The sequence below is a fragment of the Rhinoraja longicauda genome, chromosome 35, assembly GCF_053455715.1.
Source record: "Rhinoraja longicauda isolate Sanriku21f chromosome 35, sRhiLon1.1, whole genome shotgun sequence".
Taxonomy (NCBI): domain Eukaryota; kingdom Metazoa; phylum Chordata; class Chondrichthyes; order Rajiformes; family Arhynchobatidae; genus Rhinoraja; species Rhinoraja longicauda.
Window position 1 is genome coordinate 7,793,117 of NC_135987.1, and position 20,702 is coordinate 7,813,818.

Consider the following 20,702-nt stretch of genomic DNA (forward strand, 5'->3'; position numbering starts at 1 on the left):
ACACGTTTAAATTTTGATGAACACGGTTGTTCCCCAATTCTGCTCTTCCTTTGCCCTGCTCCCAGTTGCCTTTTATGCTTGTGCCTGACCTTTTAACTGCCTTGATATTCCTCCAGAATCCCTACTTATAATGTTCTGTCTCGCTTTTTCAAGGCCTCAGCCAAACTTGCTGATGCCCTCTCACCTCCCCCAGCGCACCCTCATTTCACTGCACCATAGAAACATAGAAAATAGGTGCAGGAGGAGGCCATTCGGCCCTTCGAGTCAGCACTGCAATTCATTGTGATCATGGCTGATCATCCACAATCAGCAACCCGTGCCTGCCTTCTCCCCATATCCCTCGATTCCACTAGCCCCTAGAGCTCTATCCAACTCTCTCTTAAATCCATCCAGTAATTTGACCTCCACTGCTAAAGGAATCGAGGGATATGGGGAGAAAGCAGGAACGGGGTGCTGATTTTGGGTGATCAGCCATGATCATATTGAATGGCGGTGCTGGCTCGAAGGGCCAAATGGCCTACTCCTGCACCTAGTTTTCTAGGTTTCTGCCCCCTGCCACTGCCCTCTGTGGCAGAGAATTCCACAAATTCACAACTCTCTGGGTGAAAAGGTTCCTTCACACCTCAGTTTTAAATGGCCTCCCCTTTCATGTGACAAGGTTGGAGGCCTTCACAAGAGCGCTCAGTTGCTGGTGTCATTGGAAGTAACTCATTTGTTTCTCTCTCTCTCCCTTCAGGAAAGCCAAGGCCACAAGTTTGAATCCGAGACTGATACCGAGTCTATTGCCAAGCTGATCAAATACGTCTACGACAACAGTGAGATTGAGGAGATCAGTTTCGCCACCTTGGTGAAGAGGGTCATCCAGCAACTGGTGAGTGAGAATTGCAGAGTTTGTACCAAACTGGAGGGTTTATTTTGTTAAAATGTGTGCCTGGTATATTTTCATTATTGATAACTACATAGAAGGAGGCCATTCAGGCCAGAGTCTATGCCAGCTCTCGGTAAAATTCCACCAGTCTTATTTATTTCACTGTCACCTGATCTCTGCTCAACAGCCCCTTCCAATTCTCCCCCGCCTCCCTCCCCTCCCCCCACTTACACTAGAACTAGTCTGAAGAAGGGTCCCGACCCAAAACGTCAATAGACAATAGACAATAGGTGCAGGAGGAGGCCATTCGGCCCTTCGAGCCAGCACCACCATTCAATGTGATCATGGCTGATCATTCTCAATCAGTACCCCGTTCCTGCCTTCTCCCCATACCCCCTGACTCCGCTACCCTTAAGAACTCTATCTAGCTCTCTCTTGAATGCATTCAGATAATTGGCCTCCACTGCCTTCTGAGGCAGAGAATTCCACAGATTCACAACTCTCTGACTGAAAAAGATTTTCCTCATCTCACTTCTAAATGGCCTACCCCTTATTCTTAAACTGTGGCCCCTTGTTCTGGACTCCCCCAACATTGGGAACATGTTTCCTGCTTCTAACGTGTCCAACCCCTTAATAATCTTATACGTTTCGATAAGATCTCCTCTCATCCTTCTAAATTCCAGTGTATACAAGCCTAGTCGCTCCAGTCTTTCAACATATGACAGTCCCGCCATTCCGGGAATTAACCCAATAAGCCTACGCTGCACGCCCTCAATAGCAAGAATATCCTTCCTCAAATTTGGAGACCAAAAGTGCACACAGTACTCCAGGTGCGGTCTCACTAGGGCCCTGTACAACTGCACACAGTACTCCAGGTGCGGTCTCACTAGGGCCCTGTACAACTGCACACAGTACTCCAGGTGCGGTCTCACTAGGGCCCTGTACAACTGCACACAGTACTCCAGGTGCGGTCTCACTAGGGCCCTGTACGTCATCCATCCTTTTTCCTCCAGAGACGCTGAGTTGTGTGCAATGTCTATCTTTGGTATAAACCAGCATCTGCAGTTCCTTTCCACACAAGGGGTAGTTGACAGTGATCTCCTCACCTATTCTCTACCAGTTCTATCATCAGTTCTGCCCAGTTGTCTTGTCCTCCACATGTTGTCTGTGTGCAGTTTGCATGTTCTCCCTGTGACTGTGTGGACTTCCCCCGGGGGTTCTGCTTTCCTCCCGTACACCTGCGACATGCAGGTATGTGGATTGCCCGCTGGAGGCTGTGTCCAAAGTAACCCCGTGGTGGAATCTGGAGCCGGTTAATGGGAATTAGGGGGAATATAAAAATGATGTTGGTGCAAATGGGTGGTTGATGGTTCGCTGGGACTGAAGGCCCTGTTTCTATGGTGTGCGACTCTGAGGTACTGTCGGGTGAGTAACCTCTGTGATGGCGATGACAATGACGTTGCCACCGGCCAAAGACCCCAACTAGTTTGGTCTGGGCTTGTTTTAATTACTGTGGGGAGCAGTGTCACTCATCAGTGCACTGAAGCAGAGGCAGACACAAAATGCTGGAGCAACTCAGCGGGACAGGCAGCGTCTCTGGAGAGAAGGAATGGGTGACGTTCCGGGTCGAGACCGTTCTTCAGACTAGTTCTAGTCTAGGTGGGGGGAGGGGAGGGGAGGGGGGAAAGCACAAGAGAATTGGAAGGAGCTGATGAGCTGATGATCAGGTCATGGCACTGATTCGGTGCACTGAAGCATTCGTCTGAGCTTGTGGGAGACGATCGAATGAGAGCTGCCAACAGGTTCATTCAGCCCTTGGAACGGGCTGCCTAGCTTGGGTGCTGTTTGCAAACCGCCTTGAAGGCAAAATTCAGTGCCTTTCAGCTGCCCGTTCAATTGAACCACACTGGTCGCTAAATACAGTTGAGAGCGTGTTTTCAGATTTTAGTTTGGAAATGCGTTGCATTCTCCATTGGCGACTGTGCTTGTTTTACAGGAAGGTGCTTTTGCCTTGGTGTTCAAGAGTGTCCACTTCCCAGGGCAAGCCGTCTGTACCAGGTAAAGTACCACCGCTCTGGAGGGAACTCAGGGGGAGGTTTTCATGCGTCTTATACACAGTTTACCAAAAGCAGCTCACCTGGCATCAGCACTGGAAAGTCGAAGATAGACACAAAAAGCTGGAGTAACTCAGCAGGTCAGGCAGCATCTCTGGAGAGAAGGAATGGGTGACGTTTCGGGCCGAGACCCTTCTTCAGTCTGGTTATGGATAAGGGAAACGAGAGATACAGACGATGATGTGGAGAGATAAAGAACAATGAATGAAAGATACGCAAAAAAGTAACGACGATAAAGGAAACAGGACATTGTTAGCTGTTTGTTGGGTGAAAACAAGAAGCTAGTGTGACTTGGGTGGGGGAGGGATAGAGAGAGAGGGAATGCCAGGGCTACCTGAAGTTAGAGAAATCAATATTCACGTCTGAAGAAGGGTCTCGACCCAAAACGTCACTCTTTCCTTCTCTCCAGAGATGCTGCTTGTCCTGCTGAGTTACTCCAGCTTTTTATGTCTATCATCAATATTCAAACCACTGGGCTGTAAGCTGCCCAAGCGAAATATGAGATGCTGTTCCTCCAATTTGCTTTTAGCCTCACTCTGACAATGGAGAAAACCTGGGGCAGAAAGGTCTGTGTGGGAATGGGAAGGAGATTAAAATGTTTAGCAACTGGGAGATCAAAAAGTCCTTTGTCATTGGAGGAGGTGATTTGCAGATCAGCAGTGCAATGGAACCTGTGAGGTGTGTCAGTGAATGTAGACACAAAATGCTGGAGTAACTCAGCGGGTCAATCAACATCTCGGGAGAGAAGGAATGGGTGATGTTTCGGGTCGAGACCCTTCTTCAGACTGGTGTTAGGGGAGGGGACGGGACAAAGATAGAATGTAGTCGGAGACAGTAAGACTGGTGGAAGAACTGGGAAGGGGGAGGGGTTAGAGAGGGAAAGTAGGGACTATCTGAAGTTGGAGAAGTCAATGTTCATAACGTTGGACTGCAAGCTGCCCAAGCGAAATATGAGGTGCTGTTCCTCCAATTTGCGCTGGGCCTCACTCTGACAATGGAGGAGGCCCAGGTCAGATTGGGAATGGGAGGGAGAGCTGAAGTGCTGAGCCACCGGGAGATCAAGTAAGTTAAGACGGACTGAGTGGAGGTGTTCAGCAAAACGATCGCCGAGCCTGCGCTTGGTCTCGCCGATGTAGAGAAGTTGACACCTGGGACAGCGGATACAGTCGATGAGGTTGGAGGACGTGCAGGTGAACCTCTGCCTCACCTGGAAAGACTGTTTGGGTCGGATGGAGTCGAGGGGGGAGGTAAAGGTGTGTCAGTGAGCTGTTTTCTATGGAACAGTGAGGAAGGCACTGTCCTCCATGCTCACTCCGGGCAGAGACAAGACTGTCCTCTCCCGTTTCCACTGTGTCCCAGACTGGTTCTGTCTGCTTCTTCTATCTTCGTCCATGCCCTGCAACCTCTGGGATGAAGGGTCCCAATTCTCTGGCGGTCAGCCTCTCTTAACGTTCAGCTTATCCAAAGCTCCTCTTCCAAAGGTCATACCAACTCCCGTTCACTGTTCTGCACTGACTCCCGGACTGGAAACATGCCCTATTTTGTGACGATGTCAGCTTTTGTTTTCAAGTTCCTCCATCCCCTATCCACACGCCATCACCATCACTTTCTCAATCATACCACCCGCCTTCCTCCTCTATTTCCTTCTCCACCCTAAATATTGAAAGTAGGGGCTTTGGGGAGCAGGCAGGAGAATGGAGTTAGGAGGGAAAGATAGATCAGCCACGATGGAATGGCAGGCTAGACTTGATGGGCCGAATGGTCTAAATCTGCTCCTATCACATGATCATATGTCTCATGGAGGCATTTCAGGTTTGGAGTTGCCTGACCTTGTGCTCGACTAAAGCTGCATCTCCCCCCTCCCCCTCCTCCTCCAAAATAGGGCTGACATTAAATGTAAAGGTCATGCAGTGAAATAAAGGGTTAATTTGGCATAACGCAACAAGATCAAACCACAAGATTATTACCGCAAATGGTCATGGTGCAAGCTTGTTGTAGGTACTCCGTCTGATATCAGCGAGTGTTTGGGTTGGTTTTTTTGGTCAGTGTGGTCACAGATTCAAGTTCCCAGGTGGGGGAGTCGGAAGTTTGGAAGTTTGAGCTGTACATTGCTTCCATGTGCACGGCTCCTTGCAGCTTATAGTCATAGAGTGATACGGCGTGGAAACAGGCCCTTTGGCCCAACTTGCCCACACCGGCCAACATGTCCCAGCTACACTAGTTCTTTCATATGAAGAAAGACTGGATAGACACGGCTTGTACTCGCTGGAATTTAGAAGATTGAGGGGGATCTTATAGAAACTTACAAAATTCTTAAGGGGTTGGACAGGCTAGATGCAGCAAGATTGTTCCCGATGTTGGGGAAGTCCAGAACAAGGGGTCACAGTTTAAGGATAAGGGGGAAGTCTTTTAGGACCGAGATGAGAACGTTTTTTTTCACACAGAGAGTGGTGAACCTGTGGAATTCTCTGCCACAGAAGGTAGTTGAGGCCAGTTCATTGGCTATATTTAAGAGGGAGTTAGATGTGGCCCTTGTGGCTAAAGGGATCAGGGGGTATGGAGAGAAGGCAGGTACGGGATACTGAGTTGGATGATCAGCCATGATCATATTGAATGGCGGTGCAGGCTCGAAGGGCCGAATGACCTACTATGTCCTCTGGTCCTCGATTCCACCTACTCTGGGCAAGAGACTCTGTGCATCTACCTGATCGATTCCTCCCATGATTTTATATACATCTTACACAGGGATGTATTTAAAAACGCTGACAGGAATGTGAGGAATGTATTCACAAAGGCTGTGGGTGGCAGCCTTGTGCTTTCAGGCTTCAGGATGTGTTACTTACAGTAAAAAATCTGTAGGAATGTTGAATGGAAAGATTGACTCAATGATGGCCATTCTTGGCAAAATGGCTACGTCTGTTGGCAAATCCACAGGAATGTTTAGCACAGTTGGCACCTACGTATCTGACAAAACCAGTCGCACTGTGTTTACACTGTGGTCGATGTGTATGTTTATACGGTGTGGCAGTGGGCAAGATAAACTAATCTCCAAAACCAACTCCACTGAAACCTGCAAGCTTTGCTCAATGGAGCTTACGAGTAACATGACCATTGACAGGAAACAGTGGAGTTATTTTTATAATTTTCTCCAACCTTCAATGTAAACCTTTCAGCAATCTGAAGTCCTCTGTCCCTCCAAATTGCATAATTTAACTCTTTTTAAACGCTAAAGGTGATCCAAAGATTTTGCTTTTATGCTGTCGATTCTAGTTACTACTTGTGAAATGCACATTTTTTGGGGGGAAGTCGATTGTTCCTGGGACGTGGAGGTGAATGGAGAGACCAGTGTGGTCTTGTCTTTCCAAAGATGGTGGCGAATCTCCTTGAACATCTGCAGCCCATGTGGAGTCTGACCTCCCACAGAGCTAGTAGGTCGGGGAGCTTCGTGACTTTGACCCGTGATGAGCCAGGAATGGTAGTTATATGTTGAAGCAGGTGGGGCAGCTGGAGAGTTGCTGCCTTACAGCACCAGAGGCCCTGGTTCGATTCCCGACCACGGGTGCTGTCTGCACGGAGTTTGTACGTTCTCCCCGTGACCTGCAAGGGGTTTTCTCCGGGATCTCCAGTTTCCTCCCACACTCCGAAGATTTGAGGGTTAATTGGCTTGGTATAATCCATCTACTGCAACAGCCTCCTCTATGGATCACCCTCAAAAATCATCAGTAAACTTCAATACATCCAGAACTTTGCTGCCCGTCTACTCACCCACTCCCCGATCCGTGACCATATCACCCCCGTCCTTTACAAGCTCCACTGGCTCCCCATCCCCCAGAGAATCCAGTACAAAATCCTCCTCATGACCTACAAAGCCCTCCATAACCTGGCCCCATCCTACCTGACTGACCTCCTCCACAGGCACACTCCCACCTGCACCCTCCGCTCTGCTGCTGCCAATCTCCTGTCCCCCCCCCCATCCGGACCAAACTCAGATCCTGGGGGGACAGGGCTTTCTCCATCGCTGCTCCCACCCTATGGAACTCACTACCCCAAACCGTCAGAGACTCCTCCTCACTCACCACATTCAAAACATCACTGAAGTCTCACCTGTTCAGCACTGCCTTCAACCACTGACCGTCACCTCACCTTCTGTCTCCTTTTTCTATTCGTTTACTTATTTACTTATTTATCTATTTATTTTCTTCTCTATGTTCTAGTAATCCCTGTAAAGCATCTTTGAGTGTTTGAAAAGCGCTATATAAATATAATACATTATTATTATTATTATTATAATCGTAAATTGTCCCTAGTGTGCGTAGGATAGTGCTAGTGTGTGGGGATCACTGGTGGGCGCGGACTTGGAAAGCTTGTTTCCATGCTGCATCTCTAAACTAAACAGTCTAGTGCACAAGTCAGAGAGAGCTTCTTGCCAGTGGTGCTTGCACCTTTCTGGATGGCTGGGATTGCTAATTGGAGAGATGCTTCCAAAGAGGACTTGAAGTCATAGGAGTCCACCCCTTGGGAGATCTGCTGGTGGTGGATGGTTAGGGCAATGGATGAGATATTGATCAAGTTCCCTCTCTGGATTGGGATAGTTTCAAAGTTTTTGATATCTGTTGGAACATCTATGTCTGGAACGGAGTCTTGATGTTCTTGACTTATGCTTTGCTTAAAAAAGCTCTGCCACAAGAGGTAAGCCTTTAATTGTGGAATCACCTACTCGGGTAGCCAGACCATCTTTGTTGGTCTATTTACTGGTGGCCTTCAGATTGTTGATGCTAAGTTACATAGCAGTGGGAGACCACTGAATGGTGGTGTCTTCTCTGGAAATGGTCAGTGTGCTTCATGTATCAGCTTGGGATTGATGTTGGAGTGACCTTACCAGAAGATATAAGAAAATAACTGCAGATGCTGGTACAAATCGAAGGTATTTATTTCACAAAATGCTGGAGTAACTCAGCAGGTCAGGCAGCATCTCAGGAGAGAAGGAATGGGTACATTTCAGGTCAAGACCCTTCTTCATACTGATGTAAGGGGGGCGGGACAAAGGAAGGATATAGGTGGAGACAGATGGCCTGTTCGACTACTTTAGAAGAGGCATGATGAAATAGATTACTCATCCCAATCAGTAAATGGACTTCATCTGACTTGATAGTTAGGTGAAAAGGTGACTGATATTGGGTCCTGGAGAAACTACTGCAGCAGTATTCCAAGGTTGAGTTGACTAGACTTCATTGACTTCAACCAGTTGACAATCAGCCTGATGGAAGATTCTAAAACGTTTTTGTTCAGTAGATCGTACGCTGGGGCTGACTGCCAGGAATGAAAATATAAATGCTCAGAGAACGGTATAAATGGAGATTTACCTGCACAGTTGTGCCTTGAATCCAAGGAAAGAAGCAGTAAGGTATCCCGTGATAGACACAAAACGCTGGGGTGACTCAGTGGGACAGGCAGCATCTCTGGAGAGAAGGAATGGATGATGTTTCGGGTCGAGCCCTTCTTTAGTCTCGACCGGAAACATCACCTATTCCTTCTCACCAGAGATGCTGCCTGTCCCGCTGAGTTACTCCAGCATTTTGTGTCTATCTTCGATTTAAACCAGCTTTGCAGGTCGGCCATGAATTACCTTAACTTTACAATCGGAGCATTGCAGTGGGAATAATATAGTGGAAAGTCTGCAAGGGTCAGGCCTGTGGTGCTGCCTGACACTTGTAGTATTTCCACTATTTTGCTTTTATTCCCACTGCAGTTTTTTCTCCAGCATCTGTGGTGCAAGGAAAAAAAACAGCTGAAGTTTCAGAGTGATGCTATTTCTTCAGAAACGGTGACATTTTTAATTTTAAAAGCACAGCTTGCATTTTTTGGTTGCTCACTCTGATTCATCTGGAGGTTCTGTCTTCCCATCTCACGACTTACCATCTTTCTCCCTCCCTGCACTTCCCACCCCCCAACAAAATCCCACCCCATCACCTACAAGGTTCTTTTATTTACATCGGCGAAACCAAGCACAGGCTCGGCGATCGCTTCGCTGAACACCTGCGCTCGGTCCGCATTGACCAAGCTGATCTCCCGGTGGCCGAGCACTTCAACTTCCCCTCCCATTCCCAGTCTGACCTTTCTGTCATGGGCCTCCTCCAGTGCGATAGTGAGGCCCACCGGAAATTGGAGGAACAGCACCTCATATTTCGCCTGGGCAGTTTGCAGCCCAGTGGTATGAACGTCGACTTCTCGAACTTTAGATAGTTCCTCTGTCCCTCTCTTCCCCTCCTCCTTCCCAGATCTCCCTCTATCCTCCTGCCTCCACCTATACCCTTCCTTTGTCCCGCCCCCCTGACATCAGTCTGAAGAAGGGTCTCGACCCGAAACGTCACCGATTCCTTCTCTCCCGAGATGCTGCCTGACCTGTTGAGTTACTCCAGCATTTTGTGAATAAATACCTTCGATTTGTACCAGCATCTGCAGTTATTTTCTTATACCTACAAGGTTCTGCTGAGTTCCCCACAGGGCAGCTACACCCAGCATCAACCTCCACAATGCACTCCGAGATCCCACAAATCTATACAGTTCTTCAAAACCAACTACCACATCAAGGTCAGGAGATACATGTAGGTTAGACTAAGTTAGGAGGTAGACTGTAGGCTAGACTGAGTGGATCAAGTGGGAAAGTATGAATTTTCAAAGGAATCTGTTGTGAATTGGATCGCGATGGTCCAATCACCTTTGTAAATAGTGGTGCCCGCTAAATGGTGTTGGATTAGTTACCAGAGAATCCATTTTAGTGATACTGTCAAGGGATATTTTGACCGGGATTAGGAAGCTAGTCAAGCTAGTACGATGGACTACAGTATATCCTCCATAGGGCACTGAACCCTTTAATATCCCCTTTGAAACACAGCACGAAGTTCAGAAGTTCAAGGAGCAGAATTAGGCCATTCGGCCCATCACGTCTACGCCGCCATTCAATCGTGGCTCATCTATCTTTCCCTCTCAACCCCATTCGTCTGCCTTCGCCCCATAGACCCTGATACAACTGGCAATGGAGTGCTCCCTCATTACTTGCTGTTTTGTGCTCAAATCTTTAAGCTGGAACTTAACCCTGCAACCTTCTTCAAGATGCGGGGTGCTATCTGCTGAGCCATGACTGACACCATAGCTGTCCATGTGCTCTTTATTTCTAAAAGAGAGGCCACTCTCTGACAGGATCGCATTGTTTGCTGGGACAGTGCGTGTTCGTTAGCTCTTCGGCAAGCCATCCTGGATTTCCTGAATGTGTAGGAAGGAACTGCAGATGCTGGTTTAAAACCGAAGACAGACACAAAAAGCTGGAGTAACTCAGCGGGTCGGGCAGCATCTCTGGAGAGAAGGAATGGGTGACGTTTCGGGTCGAGACTGACGAAGGGTCTCGACCCGAAACCTCACCCATTCCTTCTCTCCAGAGATGCTGCCTGTCCCGCTGAGTTACTCCAGCTTTTTGTGTCTATCTGCTGGATTTCCTGAAGTCTGGCTGACTGGGATTGATGTGGCTTTCCCAAATGTCCAGGAGGACTCGACATTAGGATCTGGAATCTCGACCCTTTGTTCCCTTCGAAAGGAGACTCAGCAGCTTTCTCCAGCTAACTCCTCATTAACTGCCCCATTCTCGGCATGTGTACAATCTCAAATCATTTAGGCCAGTATCTGTGGGAATAGATCTTTCCTTGCATTTATATTATTTGGCATTCTATCTCAAGCGTGCACAGGGAAAATCGTGCCAATAGAAATGCCGTATAACCCAAGTTGGCACCAGAACCAGGCGACCCTCTGCCTGCTGGTCCCAGAAGTGAATCTGCAGTCGTTCGTTACAATCGCTCCACTCTTTTATATCTCTTTTCCAGCAGCAGCATTTCTTACTCTAACTATGCCCTTCTTAATCTATTCTTTCATCCTGTATCTGTCCACTGTCGGCAGCTTGGTTGTAATCACGTACAGTCTTTCCGCTAACTGGATAGCATGCAAACAAAAAGCTTTTGGCTGCACCTTGGTAATAAGCTAAACTAAAATGCGTGTTCTGCTTCTTCTTACCGTGTCCACACATGCCTAGATATTGTGTTTCAGCCAAAACTGAACACAACTCTTAGCAATATCTGCCTACACTTTATGATCTGCCTTGATCGTAGCCAAAGAACCATGAAAACTGCAGCACTGAGAAAACCCTGTCGTTTGGGAGTTGAATGTTAAAATGTTCTAGTTTGAGATAAACCTTGTCCTCATTAAAATGTTTCCAAGCATGCAGAGGAGAATAGGGGTCTAAGCATCTTCGACATGTTGGTACGTTAGTTAGAACGCTGCAACGTCAAGCCCTCCTCTAAACGTGGACCTTTTGCTTGGAGGATGCTACTTAAGTGTAATGCTGAGAAGGTGTGACCACGCTGCCACCCTCCCAACGAGACACTAGCCCTGGAGGAAAGTGGTGCAGTACAAAGACTTGGGCGTTTGTACAATGTCCAGGTCTACAGTTATCCTTCGAGATCCTCACAACCACATGTTACCCAGCCAACTTTTTCATTGCTGTGCAGAAGTTGATTGCTCCGTGTCCCAGCACTGCAAGAGTGAGAACAGCTGAGCACACTTCATTTGATGTGAAGAACCTTTCATAATATGGAAAGGGTGTATAGGCTTTTTTTTCCCACCATGGTAAATACCAAGTCCAGTCAAGTTTATTTGTCACATGCACATACACGATGTGCAGTGAAATGAAAGTGGCGATGCCTGTGGATTGTGCACAAAAAAGAATTACAGTTACAGCATATAAATAAAAGTTAATACAGGGAAGACAAAATTTAGTCCCTGGAGTTAGAAAAGTTAACAGGCCAGTGGGAAGAAACTCCGTCTCATCCTCTCCGTTTTCACAGCGTGACAGCGGAGGCACTTGCCTGCACAGAGGGCATAGCTTTGAAGTGAGAGGGGCAAAGTTTAAATGAGATGTGCGGGACAAGTTTTTTTTACACTGAGAATCTCGGTTGCCTGGAACACTTGCCGCCAGGAATGGTGGTGGAGGTAAATACGATAATGGTGTTTAAAATGTTTTTAGCTCGGCACATGGATATGCAGGGATCGAGAGCTATGAATCATATGCAGGCAGATGAGATTAGTTTATCTTGATATCATGTTCGTCACGGGCAATGTGGTTCCTGTGCTGCACTGTTCCATGTTCTTATGTTGAAAGGCTGGAGCGATTGGGCTTGTATACACTGGAATTTAGAAGGATGAGGGGGGATCTTATTGAAACATATAAGATAATTAGGGGATTGGACACATTAGAGGCAGATAACATGTTCCCAATGTTGGGGGAGTCCAGAACAAGGGGCCACAGTTTAAGAATAAGGGGTAGGCCATTTAGAACGGAGATGAGGAAGAACTTTTTCAGTCAGAGGGTGGTGAAGGTGTGGAATTCTCTGCCTCAGAAGGCAGTGGAGGCCAGTTCGTTGGATGCTTTCAAGAGAGAGCTGGATAGAGCTCTTAAGGATAGCGGAGTGAGGGGGTATGGGGAGAAGGCAGGAACGGGGTACTGATTGAGAGTGATCAGCCATGATCGCATTGAATGGCGGTGCTGGCTCGAAGGGCTGAATGGCCTACTCCTGCACCTATTGTCTATTGTCTATTGTCTAATATTGACATCTTCAGAAATTATTCTTTTAGCCTGATGAATTACTTAATGCTGATTTCTTTTTTATTATTATTACTTAGACGGGGAAGTCCTATGATGATCGGTGTGAAGAGTGAACATAAGTTTTCAACAGATCATATACCGGTTCTGTATCGCACCTGTAAGTAACTGTGAAGCTGAGAGTAAAGTTTATTCATTATGCTTTCTATCTGAGAAAATGAACTATTGATTATCTAAAAGGAATATACGCTGCATAATATGATAAGGCCTCATTTAATATAATGGGCTCAAAACCTATGAGGATTAGGCACACCATAGTCGAATTGTCGAACCAAGCGGTAGAATTCTGGGTTTGGATGGAAGAAGGGAAATAGCTTGTAATGGGAAGAAAAATCAAACATGTTTGATTCAGGGATGCATTTATAATGTGGATTTGAGGTACAACTGGAACGCAGATTGGTTTTAAATGGTAAAGAGGTTTAGATTTTAGATTTAGAGATACAGCGCAGAAACAGGCCCTTCGGCCCACCGAGTCCGCGCCGCCCAGCGATCCCCGCACATTAATACTATCCTACACACACTAGGGACAATTTTTACATTTACCCAGTCAATTAACCTACATACCTGTACGTCTTTGGAGTGTGGGAGGAAACCGAAGATCTCGGAGAAAACCCACGCAGGTCACGGGGAGAACGTACAAACTCCGTACAGACGGCGCCTGTAGTCAGGATCGAACCTAAGTCTCCGGCGCTGCATTCGCTGTAAGGCAGCAACTCTACCGCTGCGCCACCGTGCCTGATTAGCGTCAGCTTGCAATCCCACCATCTTGATTTCATTGGGTCTAAGTAGAAACCATTTTGTTTTACCAAGTCAGCTTGTCCATTTATGTTTCAGCACAGAAGGCAAGCAGGATTTTTCTGAGCCTTTGTAAGAGGGGGGGCTGAGGGGGGGGGGGGGGGGGCTGGTGGGGAGGAGGGCTGAAGGGGAGGAGGGCTGAAGGGGGGGCTGGTGGGGGGGGGCTAGTGGGGAAAAGGTCACATGTATAAAAATGCCAATCTCTCGTGATTTACACGCTTTTTGAATGATTTTAGTAGGCAAAGAATTGAAGCCGGGCTGCCCCTTGCCTCACAATGATGCGTCTACCTCTTTGTACCCTGTTGGGGAAGAGAAATCAGTGGAGTACTACTTTGCATCTGATGCCAGGTGAATGGTTTTATCTTGCAGGCTTCGGTATTTTGTGTTGGTTCAATGAGAGTGATGCTTGTAAAATCATAGATTTACGGGGAGAAGGCAGGAGAATGGGGTTCAACCAGGATTGAATGGCGGAGAAGACTTGATGGCCCGAATGGACTAATTCTGCTCCTCGAACTTATGAACTTACATTAATTTCCATAACTTAAATGTAAAGCGCCCCTGTTAACTCCAGTAAGACTTCCACTTGATCTGAAACATTTGTGGACCTCTGATGGCATTGGTCAATTTACGGTTTTCTTTAGCTAAGGTGAAGTAATTGAGGCCTGTCCTTCTCGACTGAGCACTGTGCTTTCAAGTAGTAAACTTGTAAATGAGGGGAAGAGGGAAAGTTCTCACTCTTGCTCCAGCATTCAACCTCCCCCCTGCCCCCCCCCCCTCACCTACACTAGAACTAGTCTGAAGAAGGGCCTCAACCCGAAATGTCACCCATTCCTTCTCTCCAGAGATGCTGCCTGTCCCGCTGAGTTACTTGTAAAACTGTGATCAACCAGCAGGATTCCCCACTCGAAGCGTAAAAAAATTAAGGTCTGGTGCTCGTCGGTGGGGGTCATAGTCCAAGGACAAGTAGGAGGAGGTGTCTGAGAGTTGTCATCTGGCCTCGGTCCCTGTAGAGGTCAGCACTAAAGCCGTCTGAAGAAGGGTCTCAACCCGAAACGTCACCCATTCCTTCTCTCCAGAGATACTGCCTGTCCCACTGAGTTACTCCAGCTTTTTTTGTCTATCTTCCCATTTAAACCAGCATCTGCAGTTCCTTCCTACGCAGTAAACTTGTAAAACTGTGATCAACCAGAAGGATTCCACACTCGAAGAGTAAAAAATTTAACGTCTGGTGCTCGTCGGTGGGGGTCATAGTCCAAGGATAAGTAGGAGGAGGTGTCTGAGAGTTGTCCTCTGGCCTCGGTCCTGAAGAAGGGTCTCAACCCGAAACGTCACCCATTCCTTCTCTCCAGAGATGCTGCCTGTCCCGCTGAGTTACTCCAGCATTTTGTGATACATGAGAAAGATTCCACAAATAGATGACTGGCGATTTAAAAATTTTTTAATTCAAGGTTATTTTTAATCTTATAATCTTCGGCGGGGCAGTTGACAACGAAGGTGTCTGGCATTGTGTCAGGGGGAACGTTATTTTGTTTTCATTTTGCAGCGCGATCATTGAGCACACAAACCGAGCGATTTTCCTGGAGGATGATGATGTTGCGGCAGTGGTGGACGGATGCCTCTCTATTCACCGTGTCAAGCGTACAGCGACTGACTGCCCAGCGAGGGGTATTCAGATACTGCAGGTGGAGCTGCAACAGATGATGAAGGGTAAGGCCATGTGTCCCCAGTGCTGTAAAGTGTAGCAGGAGGCCATTCAGCCCATTGTGTCCATGCCAGCCAAAAGTACCCTCTTCAAACTCTCTAATTGTAGCTATGTTGGTCTTCGTCTTTCTTTTCCATCGTCTATGTTTCAAATGTTACATCACTGTCATCGTCCGTCCTGAAAAGGACACGAGCCTCCGGCGACAATCAGTGGGAGCCATCACGTACAATAGATGGTGGTGGTAGCAGAATTAGCTCAGGACACTTGGTGGTGGTAGCAGAATTAGCTGGCCCCATAGCAGAAGCTTCTGGATGCTTCTGCTATGGGGCCAGCTATGTTAGTGATGGCTCTAATAGAGATCCCACTGAACCAATTTTGAGGGAGGGTCCCGACCCATTCCTTCTCTCCAGAGATGATGCCTGTCCCCTTGAGTTACTCCAGCATTCTGTGCCTATCTTTGAACCAATTTTGAACCTACTAACTAATTCCTGTTAGATTCCATGACCTTTTCCTTTAACATTTCTGATCAAGTTGGCTGCGTAGATTTGGTCTAGGAATTTAAAGATGAATCGTCTAGTTTGCCTGGAGAGGTTGCCTGGAGTTTGAATGTCGTAGCAAGACTGACTCTCGTCCCCTCACTTATCACCCGCAGTATTCTTGTTTTACTTTAAAAATCGGCCGCGTTTCTGCAGAGTGGCCCCCTGAGCTCGAGGCTTGCTTGCTCGAATACCTCTTTCGTTTTCTTTTAGTTCCTAGTTGCCTCTTTACTGACTGAAAACTGGAAAGTGCTCGCCCTTTAATGTTTAACGTGAGCAGAACGGCAGTGCAAATTCCTCGGAAGGCTGGAAGCTGCGATCAACCTAGCCACTGGAAGCAGACTGGCAGTTCATGTAAGAGGAATGCCCCGAGTTAACCTTGCACTGGAGGCATTGTACCAGCGAAGCCCAGATCCTTGTTCTGCCCATCTTTGGACATGAACGTCATTGACACGTGACCGCTGAATCCGAAAATTATGGTGATAGTGGGTCATGGATTCATACACCATGGAAACTGGCCCCTCGGCCCAACTTGCCCATGCCTACCAAGATGTCCCATCTGTAGCGGTCCCACCTGCCCACATTTGAATCCTTTCCCATTAAACTTTTCCGATCCGTGTACCTGTCCAAATATCTTGAATGTTGTTATAGTTCCTGCCTCAACTGCCTCCTCTGGTAACTCATAGAAACAACGACAGTCACGGTGGCGCAGTGGTAGAGTTGCCGCCTTACAGCGAATGCAGCTCCGGAGACCCGGGTTCGATCCCGACTACGGGCGCCGTCTTTACGGAGTTTGTACGTTCTCCCCGTGACCTGCGTGGGTTTTCTCCGAGATCTTCGGTTTCCTCCCACACTCCAAAGACGTACAGGTTTGTAGGTTAATTGGCTGGGTAAATGTAAAAATTGTCCCTAGTGTGTGTAGGACCGTGTTAATGTGCGGGGATCGCTGGTCGGCGCGGACCCGGTGGGCCGAAGGGGCTGTTTCCACGCTGTATCTCTAAACTAAACGAAGCTAAACGACCTGCAAATGCTTCTTTATACCAAAGACAGGCACGAAGTGCTGGAGTAATTCAGTGGGTTGAGCATAATGAAGCAGGGTCCCGACCCGAAACACCACCTTTCCTTTTTCTCCACAGATGCTGCCTGACCCACAGAGTTACTCCAACACTTTGTGTATATCCGCTGGTAACTCATTGCATAAACCCACCACCCTCGATGAAAAAATTGTCCCTCAGGTTCCTATTAAATCTTTCCCTTCTCATCTATGACCTCTAGTTCTTAATTCCCCTACTCTGGGTAAAAGACTCGTGCATCTACCCCAACTATCCCCTTATGATCTTATACACCTACACAGACTTCATTGAATCACAGGCTAGCTGTCTAGTAGAGTCTGAGGAAACAAATAAGTAGAACTAGGAACAGCTACTGATATCTGTCTGCGCTGTGATTTTATAAGATAATTGGACCAAGTGGACCCGTTGGGCCCAAACCTCTCCTGCATTGGTGCAGCACCCTCTCCTCCCCCCCCCCCCCCCCCTCTCCTCAACCCCCCATCCCCCCTCCTTCCTCCCCTCCCCCTTCCCTCCTTTTAAACTTAAAAATGTGAATAACTTTAAAACTATAACACCGATTTCAATAAAACTACGTGCATTATCACTAAAGTGACAATGGTGAGTAAGGTGGGCCTAAAATTGTCGCGCTATCGTGTACCGTTTTGGGTGAAGTTCAGTCAAAAACAAGATAACAAACGAGTTTTAGTATATAGATGGCAGATCTTTTGCCTCACCCCCGCTTTCTTCCACTGATTACTTTTAACCCTCAAAGCTAAAGATTGATGGACTTGGTCCGTAAGACACCCTGTCATAGAGATTTCTAAAGATACATACCCCTCTTACTTTGTGTAGGAGGGAACTGCAGATGCTGGTTTAAACCGAAGATAGACACAAAATGCTGGAGTAACTCAGCAGGTCAGACAGCAACTCTGGAGAGAAGGAAGAGGAGATGTTTCGGGTCGAGACCCTTCCCCGAGTGTTACCTCTTCCTCTTACTTTGTGACTGTGTCCTCTGGTCCTGGACGACCAAGCCAGGCAAAACATCGACTCTGCACCTCGCCTGTCAAACCCCTGAAGGACTTTATACGGTTCAATGAGGTCACCTCTCGTTCTTCTAAACTAAAGAGAGATCAAGCCCGGTCTGGGTAATTGTCAACTGTGCTGCCTTGCAAATGAAGGATTAAAACAAGGCCCTGCCTTTTCTCTCCAGTGTAGCGTGGGCTCTGGCAGAGGGGATCAGGGGCCTTTTCCCTGGTGTCCTGCTCAACATTTATCCCTCGATCAACATCACAACAAACAAACAGATTGTCTACCTGGTTTTCACTTCCTGCTCCTGCACTGAGTGGGTAGTTAATAGTCCGCTGCCTTGGTGGGTCTGAAGCCACGTACAAGCCAGGCTGGGTCAGGGTGACAGATTTCCTTCCCGGAAAGACGTTTAATCCTCTGACAATAGTCACGGATTTGTACAGCATGGAGACAGGCTTTTCAGCCAACTTCGTCCGTGTCAATCCTTCCCTCCCATCTACTCTCATCCATAATATCCGTATTCTACCATGCCTAAGACCTCGTCTTTGTTCCCCCCACACTCACACCTCAATGAGTTCCGAGCTCACCACGACCTTTACTCCACTGCAAAATCTCCTCCTATGCTTTGCCATTGAAGTGTCTGCGTAAATGTCTCTTATATGTAGTGATCGTGCCTGATTCCATCACCTCCTCCAGGCAACCTATGCCTCAATGCTGCTTTCTCAGTTATCTGATGTTGAAATCATAAAAGATTTAATTCCTGGAATTTACATTCCCAGATGGCGTGGGGGAATTGTGAAATCTGAGATAAGAACAAATTTTCTGCCAACCCGGATTATTTGCACTGAAGCTGAATTTACTGTAAAAAAAAATGTAGAATGGGCAGCTTGCAACCCAGCGGTATGAACATTGGAGACAGACACAAAATGCTGGAGTGACTCAGTGGGACAGGCAGCATCTCTGGAGAGAAGGAATGGGTGACGTTTCTGGTTGAGACCGATTTTAGGTAACCTCTAACAATGGTCACGGTGGCGCAGCTCTAGAGTTGCTGACTTACAGAGAACGCAGCGCCGGAGACCCGGGTTCAATCCCGACTACGGGTGCTGTACTGTACGGAGTTTGTACGTTCTCCCCGTGACCTGCGTGGGTTTTCCCCGAGATCTTCGGTTTCCTCCCACACTCCAAAGACGTACAGGTTTGTAGGTTAATTGGCTTGGTAAATGTTAAGAAAAACTGTCCCTAGTGGGTGTAGGATTGTGTTAATGTGCGGGGATCGCTGGTCGGCGCGGACCCGGTGGACCGAAGGGCCTGTTTCCGTGCTGTATCTCTAAACTCCCCATCCCACTGTGTCGCACCTGAACGTACACCTATTTTGCCCCTCTGCCCCACCTATATTCCTTCCTCTAGCTTCACAATTTGCAACTATTGGATTCTGTTGTCTGACACCTTTTGTTTTTTCATCTCTGGCCTTTGTCCATTTTACCAACTGCCCCATCGCCTGTGTTATCATATCATCATATCATATATATACAGCGCGGAAACAGGCCTTTTCGGCCCACCAAGTCCACCAAGTTCACCAGGCTTTTCCCTACCCCTCCTCTCTTTTAACTCCTCCCCCCCCACCCTCTCGCCCTATCCCCCCCCCCCCCCACCACTGCAATCAGTCTGACGAATGGTCCTGACCCAAAACATCATCCATCCATGTTCTCCAGAGATGCTGCCAGACTCTGAGTTACTCTAGCATTTTGTCTCTTTTTTTTACTGTAAATGTTCCATGTGTTGGGAGTTATTAAATATACGCACTGTTAGAATTATTTTTATAGCAAAAAGATGCATGGCCCTTGATGAATGATTATAAGCATAGTTTTAATACTTTGTTATCCTGGAGACAAAACCTTTTCGTATGAAGTAATTTTCACGTGGTTTTTCTGCCTGATCTGTTCACAGGAAGCTACAGCTCCTTCATGCAGAAAGAAATCTTCGAGCAGCCAGAATCAGTGGTGAACACAATGAGAGGAAGAGTCAATTTTGTGAATAACACAGGTAATAACGCTGTGGCACAATTGCCCCTTTTCCACCTTCAAATCCTTTGCAAAAACACTGGCAGAAGTTGCATCAAGTAAAACTGCGAATCCCTGGGAAATAGTGGGAGTGCAAAGAGGAGGGGAGGAGGAAGCATTGTTTATGCTGGAACCATTTCCCACGTTGAAGGAAGCTAAGGTCAAACTTCAGGTTGCAAGAACTTTTTTTTTTCAAAAGTACAATTGCTTATTTTCCTCTTGCATTGTACATGAAGTCTCCATTGCAGTGTACACTCGGGGCAGTGGTCCGTTTGATACTTTGGTGTTGTTGCCGTCTAGAATTTGCCCTCGTATCAATCTGGCCTGAACCCTCCAAGACCTTGCAGGTCTTGTGGTGTAGCAACAAGGTACTGCAGATGCTGCTTTACAAAAGAAAAAGTGCTGGAGTAACCAGATTCTAAATATTTTTCAATACTTCCGCATATTCTATTTTTAATGGAAACTCGACCAAGTGGACCCGTTGAGCCCAAACCTGTCCTGCATTGGTGCAGCACCTTCTCCTCCCCCCAACCCCTCCTCCTCCCTCTCATTCCCTCCTCCTCTCCCCCTCCCTCCACCCCCCCCCCCTCCCTCCACCCCCCCCTCCCTCCACCCCCCCCCCTCCCTCCACCCCCCCCCCTCCCTCCACCCCCCTCCACCCCAGCTGGACTTACCTTTGTATGAAGAAAGACTGGATAGACTCGGCTTGTACTCGCTGGAATTTAGAAGATTGAGGGGAGATCTTATAGAAACTCACAAAATTCTTAAGGGGTTGGACAGGCTAGATGCAGGAAGATTGTTCCCGATGTTGGGGAAGTCCAGAACAAGGGGTCACAGTTTAAG

At 47.5% G+C, this 20,702-nt stretch overlaps 1 protein-coding gene across 3 annotated transcripts in view; it reads left to right on the forward strand.

The window, feature by feature from the left end:
- LOC144610072 (glutamine--fructose-6-phosphate aminotransferase [isomerizing] 1-like) overlaps nucleotides 1-20,702 on the forward strand; it is a 92,857-nt gene that overhangs the window by 36,972 nt on the left and 35,183 nt on the right. For 2 of the 3 annotated variants that reach the window (XM_078428593.1, XM_078428595.1), the window contains exons 6-11: nucleotides 737-871; nucleotides 2,865-2,926; nucleotides 12,709-12,788; nucleotides 13,720-13,831; nucleotides 15,027-15,190; nucleotides 19,747-19,842. In XM_078428593.1, coding sequence (XP_078284719.1) covers nucleotides 737-871; nucleotides 2,865-2,926; nucleotides 12,709-12,788; nucleotides 13,720-13,831; nucleotides 15,027-15,190; nucleotides 19,747-19,842 — 649 coding nt within the window. The remainder of the gene's footprint in view (nucleotides 1-736; nucleotides 872-2,864; nucleotides 2,927-12,708; nucleotides 12,789-13,719; nucleotides 13,832-15,026; nucleotides 15,191-19,746; nucleotides 19,843-20,702) is intronic. The other variant, XM_078428594.1, reaches the window with a different exon arrangement.